General features: G+C 47.4%; 1 protein-coding gene across 1 annotated transcript in view; it reads right to left on the bottom strand.

The window, feature by feature from the left end:
• CELF4 (CUGBP Elav-like family member 4) overlaps window positions 1-16,389 on the bottom strand; it is a 601,922-nt gene that overhangs the window by 194,276 nt on the left and 391,257 nt on the right. Inside the window, exon 3 of the mRNA XM_029061173.2 lies at window positions 1,924-1,972. Coding sequence (XP_028917006.1) covers window positions 1,924-1,972 — 49 coding nt within the window. The remainder of the gene's footprint in view (window positions 1-1,923; window positions 1,973-16,389) is intronic.

Here is a 16,389-nt window from a genome sequence, read left to right as displayed (position 1 = left end):
CTTAGTTACCTCATCTGTAAAATGGGGATTAAGATTCTGAGCCTTATGTGGGTTAGAGACTGTGTCCAATTTGATAAATTTGTCTCTACCCCAGCACTTAAAACAGTGCTTGACACATAACACTTAACAAATACTATTATTATTCTATTCCCTGCCCACAAAGAGTGTACAGTCTAGAGGGACCTTCCCAGCTGGGTTTAACAAGTTGTGGGGAGGGGTGGCTCCCTGAAACCTGGCTCGTAATCTCTGAGTTTAGAGTGATGAAAGAAAGGCCCAGCCTGGTGTAAGAGGAAAGGGCGAATGGGGCATCTTGTCACAGGGGACACTGTTCCAGCTGACTGCATTTGGTCTCTGAGGTCACCCAGAGCAGGGGGCTTTCCAGAGTCTAGTGGAAGTCACAAGGAACATCTTATTTGGGATAGGCTGGCCACACTCACTGGCCCTGGGCCATTCTAAAATCCTACCCACTCAAAGCTCTCCCCATTTAAGGCTCCTTCTGGGGAAGAGCCCCAGTGATCCAGGCAGACCCTGAAATTCCCCATGACTATAGAAGTCCCCTAAAAGTTATCTGGAGGGGATGGGAGAGTAAAGATCTCTCATCGTCTACCTGGTCTTCCAAGACAAGGTCTTTTCTACTGAGCTGGATTTGAAAGTGATATTTCCCTAGGGCTAATCAATCAGTCAATACTGTGAGTTTGTTGTGGGCAGGGATTGTCTCTTTTTGTTGCTGAATTGTACTTTCCAAGCACTTAGTCCAGTGCTCTGCACACAGTAAGCACTCAATAAATACAATTGAATCAATTTATTCAGTGCATACTGTGTGCAGAGTGATAATAATAATAATAATGTTGGTATTTGTTAAGCGCTTACTATGTGCCGAGCACTGTTCTAAGCGCTGGGGTAGACATAGGGGAATCAGGTTGTCCCACGTGGGGCTCACAGTCTTAATCCCCATTTTACAGATGAGGGAACTGAGGCACAGAGAAGTTAAGTGACTTGCCCACAGTCACACAGCCGGCAAGTGGCAGAGCTGGGATTCGAACTCATGAGCCCTGACTCCAAAGCCCGTGCTCTTTCCACTGAGCCACGCTGCTTCTGTACTAAGCACTTTGGAAAGTACAATACAACAGAATTGGTAGACTCGTTCCCTGCCCACAAGGAGCCTAAAGTCTCGAAACCACCAATGGGAACCTCCTTCATCTTTTCTGTCTTCCCATTGAATTCCAGGGAAGCAGTCACCATCCTAGAAGCCACTAGGGGATTCTCCCTTCCTGCTCCGCTCCAAAGAGGTGTCACCGGACCCATTAGGAAGTCTTCCGGAGAAGTCCCCACCAGCCAACTTGGCCACCCTGCAGCCAACACGCCAGGACCTCATCTCCCCTGCAGGCCCACATGCCCTCTTCTGGCCCAGAGAGACCCTCTATCTTTTTCAGGTTCACAAGCTGCCGGGAAGCCTTCTGTAAGTCTCCAGACTGCTCGCTCACATACCCCAGGTCTGAGCCAAAGTCCTGAGCCCTCCCAGCTCACCCGATCTTCAGCACACCGCACCCAGCTGAACCCGCTCCCCGCAAGCCCCACAAAGTATCTTCTGCCACAGTCAAAGTAGCACATGAGCAAACGTCCAAGCTGCCATCCACCAGTGAACATGGCTAGGCAGTGCCCGGGACCTCACTTCTTAACTAGGCAGTTATTTGTTTCCTTGGCAAGCTCAGGCATCTGCCTGCCGTTTAAAATCAAATAATAATTGAATATGAGGAAAGCAAGACGAAGTGAAGGAGATTTAATAAAGAGAATCTCCGCTGCAGAGGGAATTTCTCTGGAGGTGATTATGTTACTAATTGATCGGTGCATTGCCTGAGAGAAAGCCAGAGACGACAATTATACTTAGCGCAAAGCGGCCTGGTTGGTAACAGAGTAAACTACCTCCTCGGCTCTCGCTGTCTGCAGGTTTCACCTGGATCGGCCGGTTCATCTGCAATGAAACACAGGAGAAAAGACAGCAGGGTTAATATGGCTGGCTGGGGCAGCAGAGCGGCGGGCTGTGGATGGGAAACATGGGGTCAGAGCAGAGACAGGGCTACTTTAGACTGTGAGCCCCACTTGGGACAGGGGTTGTGCCAACCTGATTATCTCGTAACTACCTCAGTACAGTGCTTGGCACACAGTGAGTGCTTACCAAGTACCATTTTTCAACAAAAATGCCTTTGAACTACTATATGGAAGTTTGAGGCAATTGGGATTTTTTTATGAGGTGTGCTCACACAAACATAATTTACATGAGGAAATGCAGATCCCAAGTACGCATGTAAAAGCACATATACACACACACCCCTCACCCCCAAACGCACAAGTAGATAAAATCCCTCCATCCCCAAGAACCTGCTCAGAGGAAGCGGGATGAACAAGATGACCTTGTGAGGGTTCTTCAGCTATAAAATGGACCAGCAGCCTTGTTTCTGATTGTAACAACGAAGCACATTGGGAGGGCTCAGTCAGCTTTTCACTGGGGCTGACCATTTCTATTTCTTAAAAATAAGCCACAGGGCTCACCCCAGTAGTCACACTGGCTACTCCAGTGACACCACACCTGGCTCTGGCTCACCAGAGGACTATGCCCAGTGCATGTTTACCACCTGCTTGCCACCTGAATAGAATGTAATCGAGGCATCGGCTATTATAATGATGGATGGATAAACACATACCTAGACACGGGGGTCATTGTGAACTGAACAGATATATTCATATCGGGGCTGGGCTGAGGGGCTGACGGTTCTGGTTGTAGGCTGAAGAACGGACAAAGAAACCCTGGAGTTGCCCTCCGGGCTTTCTAACTGAGGGGTTCTCTGAAAGGTCAGCAGGGGGAGACATGAGTGGGTTTCCTTCTGCACCCTGTGCATAGGCTCTCTTTCCTCCCTTTTCCTGCTGTTCCCCCCACCCCCACCCCACTCCACTCGCTCTTCATCTCTAGTCCAGCTCCTCCACTTGGGAGGGGCAGAGTGGACCTCAATAATCACAATCGACACACTGTACTGCTTGGACTTGGATCATCAGAACTGGATGACAGTCCAAGAGCACTCCTCGAGGGCAGGGACTGTCATCTTCTTCACTCCTCCACGTCTGGACTGCCCCTGGACCACACCTGACTAGTGTCAGACTTTGCCTGGACCTCCTCTTGACCATTCCTGGACAGCCCCTGCACTGCACCTGTACCACACCTGTACCACACCTGGACTACCCTGGACTTCCACCGGATGGTCCCTGGATTACCCAGGGCCACATACCTGGACTGCTTCTGAACCCCCCTGGACACGCCTAGACCACCCCCTGGACCACACCTTTTACTACTACTGGACGAACACTGTACAATTTTTTTTATGGTATTTGTTAAGGTCTTACTATGTGCTGGGGTAGATACAAGGCATTCAGGTTGGACACAGTCCATGTCCCACTTGGGGCTCACAGTTTTAATCCCGCTTCTACAGATGAGGTAACTGAGATGTAGGGAAGTTAATGGCTTCTTTAAGGCCACACAGCAGACAGCTGGTGGAGCTGGTATTAGAACTCAGGTCCTTCTGACTCCCGAGTCTGTGTTCTGTCCACTAGGTCACACTCCTATTCATGCCTGGATCACTACTGGACCTCCCCTGTAGTGCTCCTGGACTGCACCATGACCACTTGGGGACTACACCTGGATCAACCCATGGACTATGCCTGAATCACCCCTGGATTGCACAGACCTGAGAAGCCAGCCACTGAACAAACATCTTTTGGGCTGATAACCCCAAGAATTTGTCACAACAACCAAGTTAGTCAATCAGTCAGTCAGTCAATCATATTTATTGAATCTTTACTGAGTGCAGATCACTGTACTAAGCACTTGGGAGAGTATGATATAACAGACACATTCCCTGCCCACAGCAAGCTTACAGTCTGGGGGGGGGGAAGACAGATATTAACATACATATATATATATAAATAACATCGCAGATATGTACAAAAGTGCTGTGGGGCTGGAAGGAGGGGTGAAAAAAGGGAGCAAGTCAGGGCTACGCGGGAGGGAGTGGAAGAAAGGGAGAAGAGGGAAGATCTCTTGGAGGAGATATGCCTTCAATAAGGCTTTGAAGGAAGGGAGAATAATTGTCTGTAGAATTTGAGGAGGGAGGGATTTCCAGGCCAGCAGTAGGACATGGGTGAGACGTTGGCTGTTAAATTGAGATTGAGGTACAGTGAGTAGGTTGGCATTAGGGGAGTGAAGTGTAAGTGCTGGTTAGTAATAGGAGAGTAGCGAGGTAAGGTAGGAGGGGGCAAGGTGATTGAGTGCTTTAATGCTCTGGTAAGGAGTTTCTGTCTGCCGAGGAGGTGAATGGGCAAGACTGTCAACTTCCTTTCCTCTCAGCCCCCAGTGCCCTGTCCATACCTACTCATCGTCCCTGCTATTACCAGTGGCATCCCCAGCCCACTAGCCCATTCAAATTTGGCCTTTTTCTTCCTAAAGTTGCAGTGGTCAGTGTGGGCTCCTGTTTTGTGTTTTCCCTGGGGCTCCACCCTCACTGTGCTTTCTAACCCCCCCAGATTGATTGTGGATGTGGAGAGATTTCGATGGAGGCAAGGGAGGGAACAGAGGAGGGAGGGAGGCAGAGATGGAGGCTGCAGGGCAGAGGCAGAGGTGATCTGAACAAGAAGGGATGCACCTGGACTCATCTCTTCCATTTGATCTGTTACCAAGTCCTATCAGTTCGACCTTCACAAGATCACTAAAATCTGCCCTTTCTTCTCCATCCAAACTGCGACTACACTAAACCAAGCATTAATCATCTCCCCAACCTTGCCTACTGCACCAGCCTCCTCGTTGATCTCCCTGCCTCCTTTCTCTCCCCACTCCAGTGTATAATAAACCCTGATGCCCGGATCACTTTTCTGATAAAGCTCTCAGTCCACATCTCTTCACTCCTTAAGAACATCCAGTGATTGCCCATCCACCTCTGCATCAAAGACTCCTTATCATTGACTTTAAAGAACACAATCATCTATCTCTTTCCGACCTTGCCTCTCACACTTATCTCCTCTAATGCCAACATACTTACTATACCTCAATCTCATCAGTCTTGCTGTTGACCCCTTGCCCATGTCCTCCCTCTGGCCTGGAACTCCTTACCTTTTCATATCCACTACTCTCCCCACCTTCAAAACACTCCTAAGATCACGTCTCTTCCAAATGGCTTTTCTTGACTTCTCATTTCCCCACACTATTCCCCCTCGCTTCTGCATTGCCTTACCCGCTAAGCACACAGCCACAGAGAACTTATAAGCATATCCCTAAACTCTATTCCTTCCCAGATCTGTAATTTATCTCAGTGTCTGCCTCTCCCTAGAAAATGTAAGCTTCTTTTGGGCTGGGACCAAAGCTACCAACTCTATCATTTTATACCCTCCCAAGAGCTTAGTACAGTGCTCTGCACACAGAAAGCACCCAATAAATGTCATCGATTCACTGATGGATTGAACAACACATGTGTGATGGTTTCTGTGGATGCTGGGACTATGACTCCCATCAACCCTTGAGAGCAAGCACAGGTACACATCAGTGATATCAGGAAGTGCCTTTCAGAAAACTTCTGATTTGATCTGGGCTTGCTCCCAGTCCATTTGGTCTTAGGCTGGCCTTGGAGATGTGGTGTTTCCCTCAGCTGAGCCTAGCCAGGCACAAGGAAGATCAGGCCAGGTTGGCTTGGAGATGTCTAATTTTCTCCAGTACTTTTCCCCCAGTGCTCTGCATAAAGTAAGTAAGTGCTGAATAAAAAACATCACTATTACTACCACTACCACACAGGGTAGACGATGTAGAGCAAAGGGAATTATGGAACCCAGGAATTTCTGACCCTGCTCAATTTCATAGGTGGAAGTAACAGGCCAGGCCAAGCCTGCTGGATGAGGAGCACTGGGATACCTGCTCTGGGACTGGAAGAAGGGAGAGATACCATCCCTACATTCCAGGAGATGACAGGCTAATGGGGGAAATGGCAGATGGTTGGAAATTGATAGAAATTATAAATTCAGGTGGACTAATAAATCAATAAAAGGGGCACTGTGGCTAAGTGGAAAGAAAGAACATGGGCCTGGGAGGAAAAAGACCAAGGATCTAATTCTGGCTCCATTCCTGATCTGTTGTGTGACATGCTGAAAGTCACTTAAATGATCTGTGCCTCAGTTTCTTCATCTGTGAAGTGGAGGATTCAATAGTTGTTCTCCCTCTTCTTTAGATTGTGAGGCCCAGGTAGGATGGGACTGTGTCTAACCTGATTATCTTGTGTCTACCCCGGTGTTTAGTATGGTGTTAGGCAAGTAATAAGTGCTTAACAATTATTGCAATTATTATTATCATTATTACTCAATTGATAATGACGTGGCTGACAGAGTGCCCTGTCCAGGCAGATGAAACAATTAACGGGAAAGGGGTTTTCAATCCCTTAGCCAGGAAAAAAGTTCTGATCCTGTGAGGGTGACAAGAGAGAGGGACAAAATAAAAGAAGGAAAAGGGAGAGGAGAAGGAAAATGGAAAAAACAATAGAACACAAGAAAATATATGCTTATTATTTTAAATTAATTTTATTTAATGTATTTATTATTTTATTATTTATATTTTCATATATATATATAAAATAATCCATATTCAAAGAAGATGCCACTGACAGTGAAATTCACGTGTTTATGTGTGTGTGATTAAAAAGGGCAATGTGGAACCCACAATCCCAGACTCATTGTATGCACAAAAAAGGCTGTCCCTTGTTGTGTTGTCATTTTTGAGTTTGCAGCACTTGGAAATGCTTGCAGTAGAACAGAGGAAAAGAACTGGAGAAACGAAGAAGTCAGCAGCAGAGTAATTTAGTGTACACTCTGATTTACACACTCGACAATTCCTTCAGAGACCAAAGAGAAAGTGCCGGGTGCACGAAGCCCATAATACAAATTGAGATCATCTTGACATGAAAGACACCAATTACTGGGAGAAACACGGAGAGGGAAATAATTAAATTCCCACGCTCAATCTCCTCGACTCCCTCCTCCCCATCCTCCCTTCCTCCTCCAGGAAGCAGGAAGGCCAGAGAAAAGAGGGGCAATCAGGGGGCTGTCGAGGATCCAGGGCACAGGGGTTTGGCATGGGCATTTCGGAAGACACTCCTAGCCTTGGTCCTTGCCGTGGGGATTGGAACGATGACCGCATGCACACACTGATTGACTGTACTGCCTTGGTGTAGGCCTTTTTCAGCAGGAATTGCTGGGTTTGGTCTCATTTCTAACCATCACTATCTGCCTCTGACTCTGCCCAACAGGTGTCATGGACTATGTCTGGAAGAGCACTTAAGAGGTCCTCCTCTCCTATCACTCATCTCCAATTTACAGATGAGGTAACTGAGGCCCAAAGAAGTGAAGTAACTTAACCAAGGTAACACAGAAGACATATGGCCAAGCCGGATTAGAACCCAGATACTTCTGACTCCCAGGCCCGTGATCTATCCACTAAGCAACACTACTTCTTTGTGTCCTGAATGAGAGGTGACAGTCCTTATTGCCTGAGAATCCAGCCCACCTTCTTGCTTCAAGTTGGTTGGGGTAAGATCAGTGGCTGCCAGGGCCAACTTTGGACCTTTGGCCACCCTGAGTCAGGACCAAAGGGGACAACCTCCCTCCTGCCACCATCAAGTCAAACTGAGAAGAGATTCACGATGCCTCTTGTATGAACTTGGGAGAATCACTTAACTTCTCTGACTCAGTTTCCTCATCTGTAAAATGGGGATTCAGTATCTGTTCTCCCCCACCCCGCCTTAGACTATGAACCCCACATGAGAAAGGGACTGTGTCCAATCCGATTGCATAATGACCATCCCACCACATGGCACATGGTAAGCACTTAAATGTTGCAATTACTACTTGTAACACAGTGATGTCATATGCGGCATCCTACGGGAGAGCTTTGTATAGTGTTTGTGTTCCCTGCTGCAGTCCCCACCTTCCTGACCCCCTTTTGCCCATACTGTCCGAGCCACTGCCCCTGAACCAAGCACGCTGGGCAGCTCCACTCAGAGATCCCAGCAACTGTACTCTCTCCCATCTCTCCCACCCTCACCTATCATGCCTATCCCTTCACCACAACAATCCTCAAATCAGCCAGACATTGGTGGATCAGCCCGACACTGACACTGCAGTCCTGGTCATTCAGACCGACACCAACACTGCAGTCCTGTTGGCTCAGGCCAACACCGACACTGCAGTCTTGGAGCAGTGTTTCTTATCATTATTATAGATCCTCTATATTTATTATCATTAGTTCCTCTAATGCTAACCTCACTGTGCCTCAATCTCGCCTATCTTGCCGCCGACCCCTAGCCCACGTCCTGCCTCTGGCCTGGAATGTCCTCCCTCCTCAAATCCTACAGACAATTACTCTCCTCTGCTTCAAAGCCTTATTGAAGGCATATCTCCTCCCTGATGCCTTCCCAGACTAAGCCCCTCCTTTCCTCTTCTCCCACTCCCTTCTGTGTTGCCCTAACTTGCTTCCTTAGTTCTTCCCCCATCCCAGCCCCACAACACTTATGTACATATCTATAACTTATTTATTTGTACTGATGTCTTTCTCCCCCCGAAACTGTAAGCTCATTGTATCTGTTTATTGTTGGATTGCACTCTCCCAAGATCTTAGTATGATGGTCTACACATAGTAAGTGCTCGGTGAGTAGGATTGAATAAATTAGTGAATGGAGGCTCAGCCAGACACTGAAACTGCAGTCTTTTTTTTAATGGTATTTGTTAAGCACTTACTATGTGCCAGGCACTCTACTAAGCACTGGGGTACATACAAACTAATCAGGTTGGACACAGTCCATGTCCCACATAGGACTAACAGTCTTAATCCCCATTTTACAGTTGAGGTAATGGAGGCACAGAGAAGTGAAGTGACTTTCTCGAAGTCATGTTGCAGACAAGTGGGGAGTCAAGATTAGAACACAGATCCTTCTGGCTCCCGGGCCCGTGCTCTATCCACAAGCCCACGTTGCTATTTCTTGTGTATGCTCCTGGAGGTTCGGCAGAACAGGGATGCTGACACTGCAGTCCTGGTGGCTCAACCAGAGACACTGTAGCTGTCCCAGTAGCGCTCTCGGATAGGGGAAGAAGTAGCTGGGGCTGTTTACCTCCACACTTCCACATCCACCCCTGAAGCCCCACCCAGAGGAAAACAAAAAAACAGAATCTGACAGACCCAGGAGGCAGACCCTCTGTGGACCCATAGCCCTGTTTCCTGAGAGAATCAGGCCTAAATCCAAGCTCGATGATTCTGGGCTTTTAGGCCACATCCTGGTGTGCTTTGAGGAAGTGATTGGAGTAGGTCAGAGAGAGAGGAGAGGGTTAGAGTGCCTGATTTGCAAAGTGTCTTCACACTTCCTATCCTCTCAAGACTTCCAATCCATTGGGATGGGGAGAAGTGGCCCAGTCTGACAGATAACAATAATAGTAATAAAATAATTTTGGTATTTGTTAAATGCTTACTATATGTCAGGCACTATACAAAGCATTGGGGTAGGCACAAGCAAATCAGGTGGGACAAATGGCACCCGGAGCTCATTGTGGGTAGGGAAATTGTCTACCAACTCTATCACATTGTACTCTCCCAATCACTAAGTACAGTCCTGTGCACACAGAAAGCACTCAAAAAATACCGCTAATGGATTGATCGAGACCCAGAGAGGCTTGGTGATAGACCAGAGGAAACACAGCAGGTCAGCTGTGGAGCTGAGAGTTGGGATCTGGGGTTGCTGAGAAGCAGTGTGGCCTAATGGAAAAAGCCCAGGCCTGGGAGTCAGAGGACCTGATTCTCACCTCATCTCCACCACTTGCATGCTGAATGACCTTGGTTCAGTCACTTCTCAGTGCCTCAGTTTCCTCATTCTTAAAATAGGGACTCAATTCTTGTTCTTCTTCCTATTTAGATTGGGAGTTCCTTGTGGAACAGGGACTGTGTCTGAGCTGATACGTTGTATCTACTCCAATTCTTTGTCAAGAGTTCAGTGCACAAAAAGTACTCAGTGCAGTGTTCTACACCCATAGACACTCAACAATTGGTGTTGATGTTACCTGTTGCTCATTCCATTCTCCAGTTGGATGGAGGTTGAAGGTGATCTGCTCCATCCCCCTACTCCCTGGCAGGACTTCACACATAGAGAGGAAAGGAGGGCTCAATCACCTCTCTGGGATCCTCCCAGACATCAGCTGTCCTAGGGGATGAGTTTGGAATAGGATCAACTAAAGCAATCAAAGCTGGGAGGAAACTTTCTGGAACAGTTCTTCCCATCACAGACCTCAAGGACGCTCCTGCTCTTTCCTGTCCCTCAGCCAGGTGCCACCGTCTCCTATGTCCCCCATAACCCCGATGGTCCTTCAGCCCTACCTGCTTTCACCCCCACCACCTGCCGCCTTCCCTCCCCACCCCCCAGCATCCACCTATCCAGGAAGAACGGTGAACAGGACATCGTTTTTCATGTCCAATTACGGACGAGAGGCTGCCAGTGTTAAAAGACAGCGCAGGTAGGACTGTCAAGGAGGGTTTGAGTTACAAGAAGCGATGAGTTACAGCAGGCCTTTTTCAATTCTCTGTAGAAATGAAATGTCAGGACTCACTGCTCTATATTTCTCAGTCCCGTCAGATACAGGCCAGGGCAGGAAACAGGCAGGGGACAGACGTTTCTGTGAATTTAGAATTTTCTCTCTCCATAGTGTGTGCTCTTTATCTCTTCCTTTCCCTTTCTCTCTCTCTCTCTCTTTCTCCTTTTCTCTCTTTCTCACAGCTTCCTCTCTCTCTCTCTTACTTTCTTTCTCCCTTAGCTCTTTTATCTTTCTTCTTTTGTATTCCTTCTCCCTTCTTCCACCCCCACACATTCTTAATATTTCTAGGGCTACTCAGCAGGCCTCTGAGAAAAACAGAAGACAAATGATGAATCAATTAATGGTAAGCATTGAGTGTTTACTATGTACAAAGCACTTTACTCAAACACTGGGAGAGGTACCATAGAATTAGTAGACATCATCCCTGCCCTCTAGGGGCAAAGAGAACTATTTTTTTTTAACTTTTCTTTATCTCTTTCTACCTCTAATTTTTCACCCACATTATATAAAAGATCAAAGGATTCCAAGGCAGAAATAGATAACTCAGCCCCTGGTTCTAAGTGGACAATCAAACCATTCTGGAAGGGAACTTGTCTAGACAACTCTGTTGCATTATACTCTCCCAAGCACTTAATACAGTCCTCAGCACACAGTAAGAGCTCAGTAAATACAATTGATGATAATGAGGATGATGATAATGATGATAGTCTCTATCCCACTTCTAAAGTCCCCCTATGATCCATGGTTTCCTCTGCTTCTTGCTGCTTTTTCTCTTTCTTTTATTTCTGTGGTTGCCACACTTCAGGCTCTTCTTCTCCCCACTGCCTGCTTCCCTCGCTGGTTATGGCTGGACCCACCTGCCAAAGTCACCAGTGCTGGCTGCCCTTTGGGAAGGCAGGACAATCCCCAGGGACAAAATAGGGGTACACAACTGAGGGGAACTGAATGGACCTTCAAGACTTGAAGCCTACCCCCTACCCCAGGTAGGACTGGGGCCTGGGAAATCCCAGTCTTCCAGACACCACTGGAGACCCAGGAGAGACACAGCAGGAGAAACTCGAGGGCAGAGACTCAAGTTTACTGCACGGAAAGAGGCAATTGTAAACCACTTCCGTATTTTTACCAAGAAAACTCTATGGATACACTACCAGAATGATTGCAGATGGAAGTGGGGCATTCTGGGAGAGATGTATCCATGACATTGCTATGGGCTGGAGACGACTAGACAGCATAAGATAAGAGTAGACACAGTGCCTGTCCCACACATTCTTAATCCCCATTTTACAGATAACAGAGGTGCAGAGAAGTTAAGTGACTTGCCCAAGGTCACACAGCACAAAATGTGATGGAACCGGGATTAGAACACACATCCTCCGACTCCCAGGCCTGTGCTCTTTCCAGTAAGCCACCAATCCTCAGCCCTTGTGTATTTATGTATAGTCAGTTGGACATTCAATTATTTATTCCAATTCCATGATTTGCAAAGCTTTTTTATGTCCAACTTCCCTGTTAAAGGGTAAGCTCCTTGTTTGCAGGGAATGTGTCCGTGGGTAGACTGGCTGATGGGGGAAAAAGGGAGCAGGGTGGCCTAGGGCAAAGGGAAGGGTATCATAGACAGGGTATCAAGGAAAATTGGAGGAAGCAGAGTGGCTGGGATTAGTCTGGGGGCGGGGTGGGGGAGGGGGGAAACAAGGTCAGTGGGGGAGAGTGATTATGTTTCTGTTGTACTTTCCTAATGTACTTATTAATGATTAAGTGTTTACCATGTGACAATTCATTCATTCATTCATTCAATTGTACTTATTGAGTGCATACTGTGTGCCAAGCACTGTACTAAGCACTTAGCCAAGCACTGTGCCAGTGCTGTGCTAAATGCTGAGACAGATACAAAATCCTCAGATTGGATGCAGTCCCCGTCCCACCCAGGGCTGACAGTCTGGGAGACAGAACAATTACTTTATCCCCATTGTACTGATATGAGGAAACTCAGGCACAGAGAAGCTATGTGACTTGCCCAAGGCCACACAGCAGGCAAGTGATGGACCTGGGATTTGGATCCCAGGCTCCTGACTCTCCTGCCCAGTTATCACTATGACTACCACTTGTTGTAAGATGTTTGTCTGGAGCCAGTAAGGATAATTAGAGAGATGGAGTTCTTATGGGTGAATGGTCTTTGTTTCTCAAAGAGCCCTGGCAGGCTCAATCTCAGACTTGTTTGACCTGGATTGAAAACTCACTGTTGGCCGTAGCATCCTCTAAAATCTGAAGGACAATTCCGCAAACATACATGTCTCTAGGACATGAATAACAATAACAGCAACAATAATAATGATAATGGTAATTAGCACTTACTATGCGTCAAGCTGTGCTCCAAGTGTCAGGGTAGATACAAGTTAATAACACTTAACATGGTCCCTGTCTCACATGTGACTCACAGTCTTAGTAGGAGGGAGGATGGGTATTGAATGCCCATTTTGCCTATGAGGAAACAGAGGCACAGAGAAGTTAAGTGATTTGCCCAAGGTTACAGACCAGGCATTTGGCAGAGCTGGTATTAAAACCCAGCTGCTCTGACTCACGGGACCCGAGCTGTTTACACTAGTCCACGCTGCTTCTCAGCTCCTCTCTAGTTTTCTCTCTCTCTCCATGCCTCTTTCCATCTCTCTGTCCCTGGCTTCCCTCCCTGCCACCACCCAACAGCCCTGCACTCTCCCCCTACCTCTCTCTCTCTCCTGGCTATAGTTCTCTATCTCATCCTGATGTCAATAACTAGAGACACACTGATTATGGACTTATTGCTTAGCAGTCTTTTGCTGGAATTGGATGCCGCTCTCTCCATTTCCCCTAGTCCCCACCCTCGCAGGGGCATGAACCTAGCCCATTCTAGTCCTCCCTCCCCCACCCCCAGCCCCTTCTCCCCTTTCAGCTCTTTCTCTTCCTGACTTCTCTCTCCTCCCTCCCTGCTTTCCCTCCGACCGTCTGGCCGTCCCCTCCCCCGGCCACACTGAAGTGCAACGCATCTCAGTGCATTAAACAAGACATCCCATTAATTTCCTCATCATCATAACCGAAGCCCGGGACATACCCTTTAAATATTCATTCAGCTATGAAAACCGGGCACTAAAATTTTAATAATGTCAAGCCCATTTGAACTCTGCTCCCTGGGGACGCATACGATACAATTAGAATAAATACGATGATTGATTCCGTCAGAGGGTTCACCTGTCCACCGCTCTCTCCTGGTCAGAGAGGCCGGCGGGCCACAGAGAACCGACTCGACTCGCCCCATCTTTCCGTGGCTTGACTCGGCCGCTGGCTCACCGTGTCAGGGGTCTAGAAGCAGGAGACAGGGTGATCGGGGTCTGGAGAGATGAAGGCCAGATGCAGGCTGCCCTGGCTCCCTCTCTCTCTGCCTAACATCATTGAGAGAAGGGGGATCCTTCCTGTGCAGAGGGTGGAATTTGAGCTGCTATTAGAGACTCTGCTTTGTTTGTGGGGCGGTGAAGCTGAAGATAATCAGCCCCTGACTGGAGCCCCTACTGCTAGAGAAAGCAGGGGGAGGGTAATCCTTCTCCCTGCATCTCCGTGACAAATTCAGGCCTTCCCTAAGCCCCCCCTTTCCTTTTCTCCCATTTCCTTATGTGTTCCCCTGACTTGTTCCTTTTATTCATTCCCCTTCCCTGCCCCACACCACTTGCATACATATCTGTAATCTATTTACTTATATTAATGTCGGTCTCCCAGTCTGGACTGTAAGCTCGCTGTGGGCAGCGAATGTGTCTGTTTATTGTTATATTGTACTCTCCCAAGCACTTAATACAGTGCTCTGCACACAGTAAGTGCTCAATAAATATGATTGAATGAAATACGATTGAATGAAACACAATTGAATGAACTACCAACTCTGTTGCCACCTGTTCTATTGTTCTATTGTTATACTGTTATATTGTTATATTGGACTCTCCCAAATGAATAGTACAGTATTCTGAACACAGTAAGTGCTCAAAAAAATACGACTGATTGATTGACTGGGCCACTGAGGCCAGGGAAGTAGCATGATATAGTGGAGCATGGGCCTGGGAGTCAGAAGGTCATGGATTCTGATCCCAGCTCCGCCACGTCTGCTATGTCACTTAATAATAATAATAATAATAATAATAATGTTGGTATTTGTTAAGCGCTTACTATGTGCCGAGCACTGTTCTAAGCGCTGGGGTAGACATAGGGGAATCAGGTTGTCCCACGTGGGGGTCACAGTCTTAATCCCCATTTTACAGATGAGGGAACTGAGGCACAGAGAAGTTAAGTGACTTGCCCACAGTCACATAGCCGACAAGTGGCAGAGCTGGGATTCGAACTCATGAGCCCTGACTCCAAAGCCCATGCTCTTTCCACAGAGCCACGCTGCTTCTCTTATAAGAGAAGACCCTCTGCTTCACTTCTTTGTGCGTCAGTTACCTGATCTGTAAAGTGGGGATTGAGACCATGATCCCCATGTGAGACCAACCCGATTTGCTTGTATCCACTCCAGTGTTTACTACCGTGCTTGACACATAGTAAGAGCTTAACAAATACCACAGTTATCATTATTACTATCTGTTTTTCTTCCCATCCTTCCTAGCCGACATGGCATTGGCAGGCTGTAATGTTCAGAGACCGCAAGTCGGTAATGCTCCCTCTCCATTCTTCTTCACCGCTACTTGGTAGGAGGCCTCCCCAGCTGCTCTGTCACCACAGAGACTCAGCCTCCTCTACTGGGGCTACCCGTGTGGGGCGGGCCTGGGAATGACCCTCTGCCCCTGAGGAAAGAAGGAAGAGAGGGGAAGAGAAGGAAGAGCTGTGGAGAAGAGGGTAGGATTTTGAGGCATGGAATCCTACTTGGTGGGAGATGTAATCACGGCTGCAGCAAGACTCCTTTCCTTTTCTAAGCATCCCTGAGCTCCCAGCAGACTAGCGTCTTCAGAGGATGAAAGGGCAGTGTTAGCTGGGAAGAGGCTGTTGATCCAGCACAAATAGGGCCTTATCGCGTACGTATCTGTGCTGTAAATGGCGGAGAGCAGCAGCATCAATCAGCTTCTTCAAGCCCAGGCCAGGAATTTAAACCCTGCTACCTGCAAAGCCGGTCTTTTTATCCAGGACAGGACTCTATCATCTGATCCGATATGGGCCCATTTGTCTTCTTGTTCCCTCCCGCTCCTCTACTTCTTCCGCTCTCTCTCTCCCCTCCTCCCAACCTCCTCCATTCCACACTCCCTCCCTAGCCCAGTGATCCAGCCACTATGGGGTTAAAGGTGTCTTGATTTCACTTGGGTTTTTGAATGTGAAAAATGGGAATACCATCCTTTAATCGTGAATTCAGCACAGAAGAAGATGGGGGTAGAAAGTTAATCACTGGCTGGGCCACCCCTATTTCCGGAAAAAGAACTTTAATACCTCCTTAATCCAATGAAGTACCATTGTTATACCTGCATATTATGAAGGGTTTATTAAACTGGTGATAATCTATTCAAGATAAAGTGATCTGTATGGTCAGCTGAGCAGAGATCAGACAGAATGATTGGGGGTTATTGTGAAAATATGCAAATTCCAATCCTATTGAAATGCAAACCCTCCAGATAAGATTTTTTAATAAATCTGGTCTTTTTTCACTCTATGAAGGTAACCTAATGTTTATTGACTTCAAGACCATATAATGGAACGTAATATCTATTACTCAGCTCCTCGCCTCTCCTT

Source organism: Ornithorhynchus anatinus, chromosome 3, assembly GCF_004115215.2.
Source record: "Ornithorhynchus anatinus isolate Pmale09 chromosome 3, mOrnAna1.pri.v4, whole genome shotgun sequence".
Taxonomy (NCBI): Eukaryota; Metazoa; Chordata; class Mammalia; order Monotremata; family Ornithorhynchidae; genus Ornithorhynchus; species Ornithorhynchus anatinus.
Note: the sequence above shows the minus strand (reverse complement) of the source record. Positions and strands in the feature narration are given on the sequence as shown.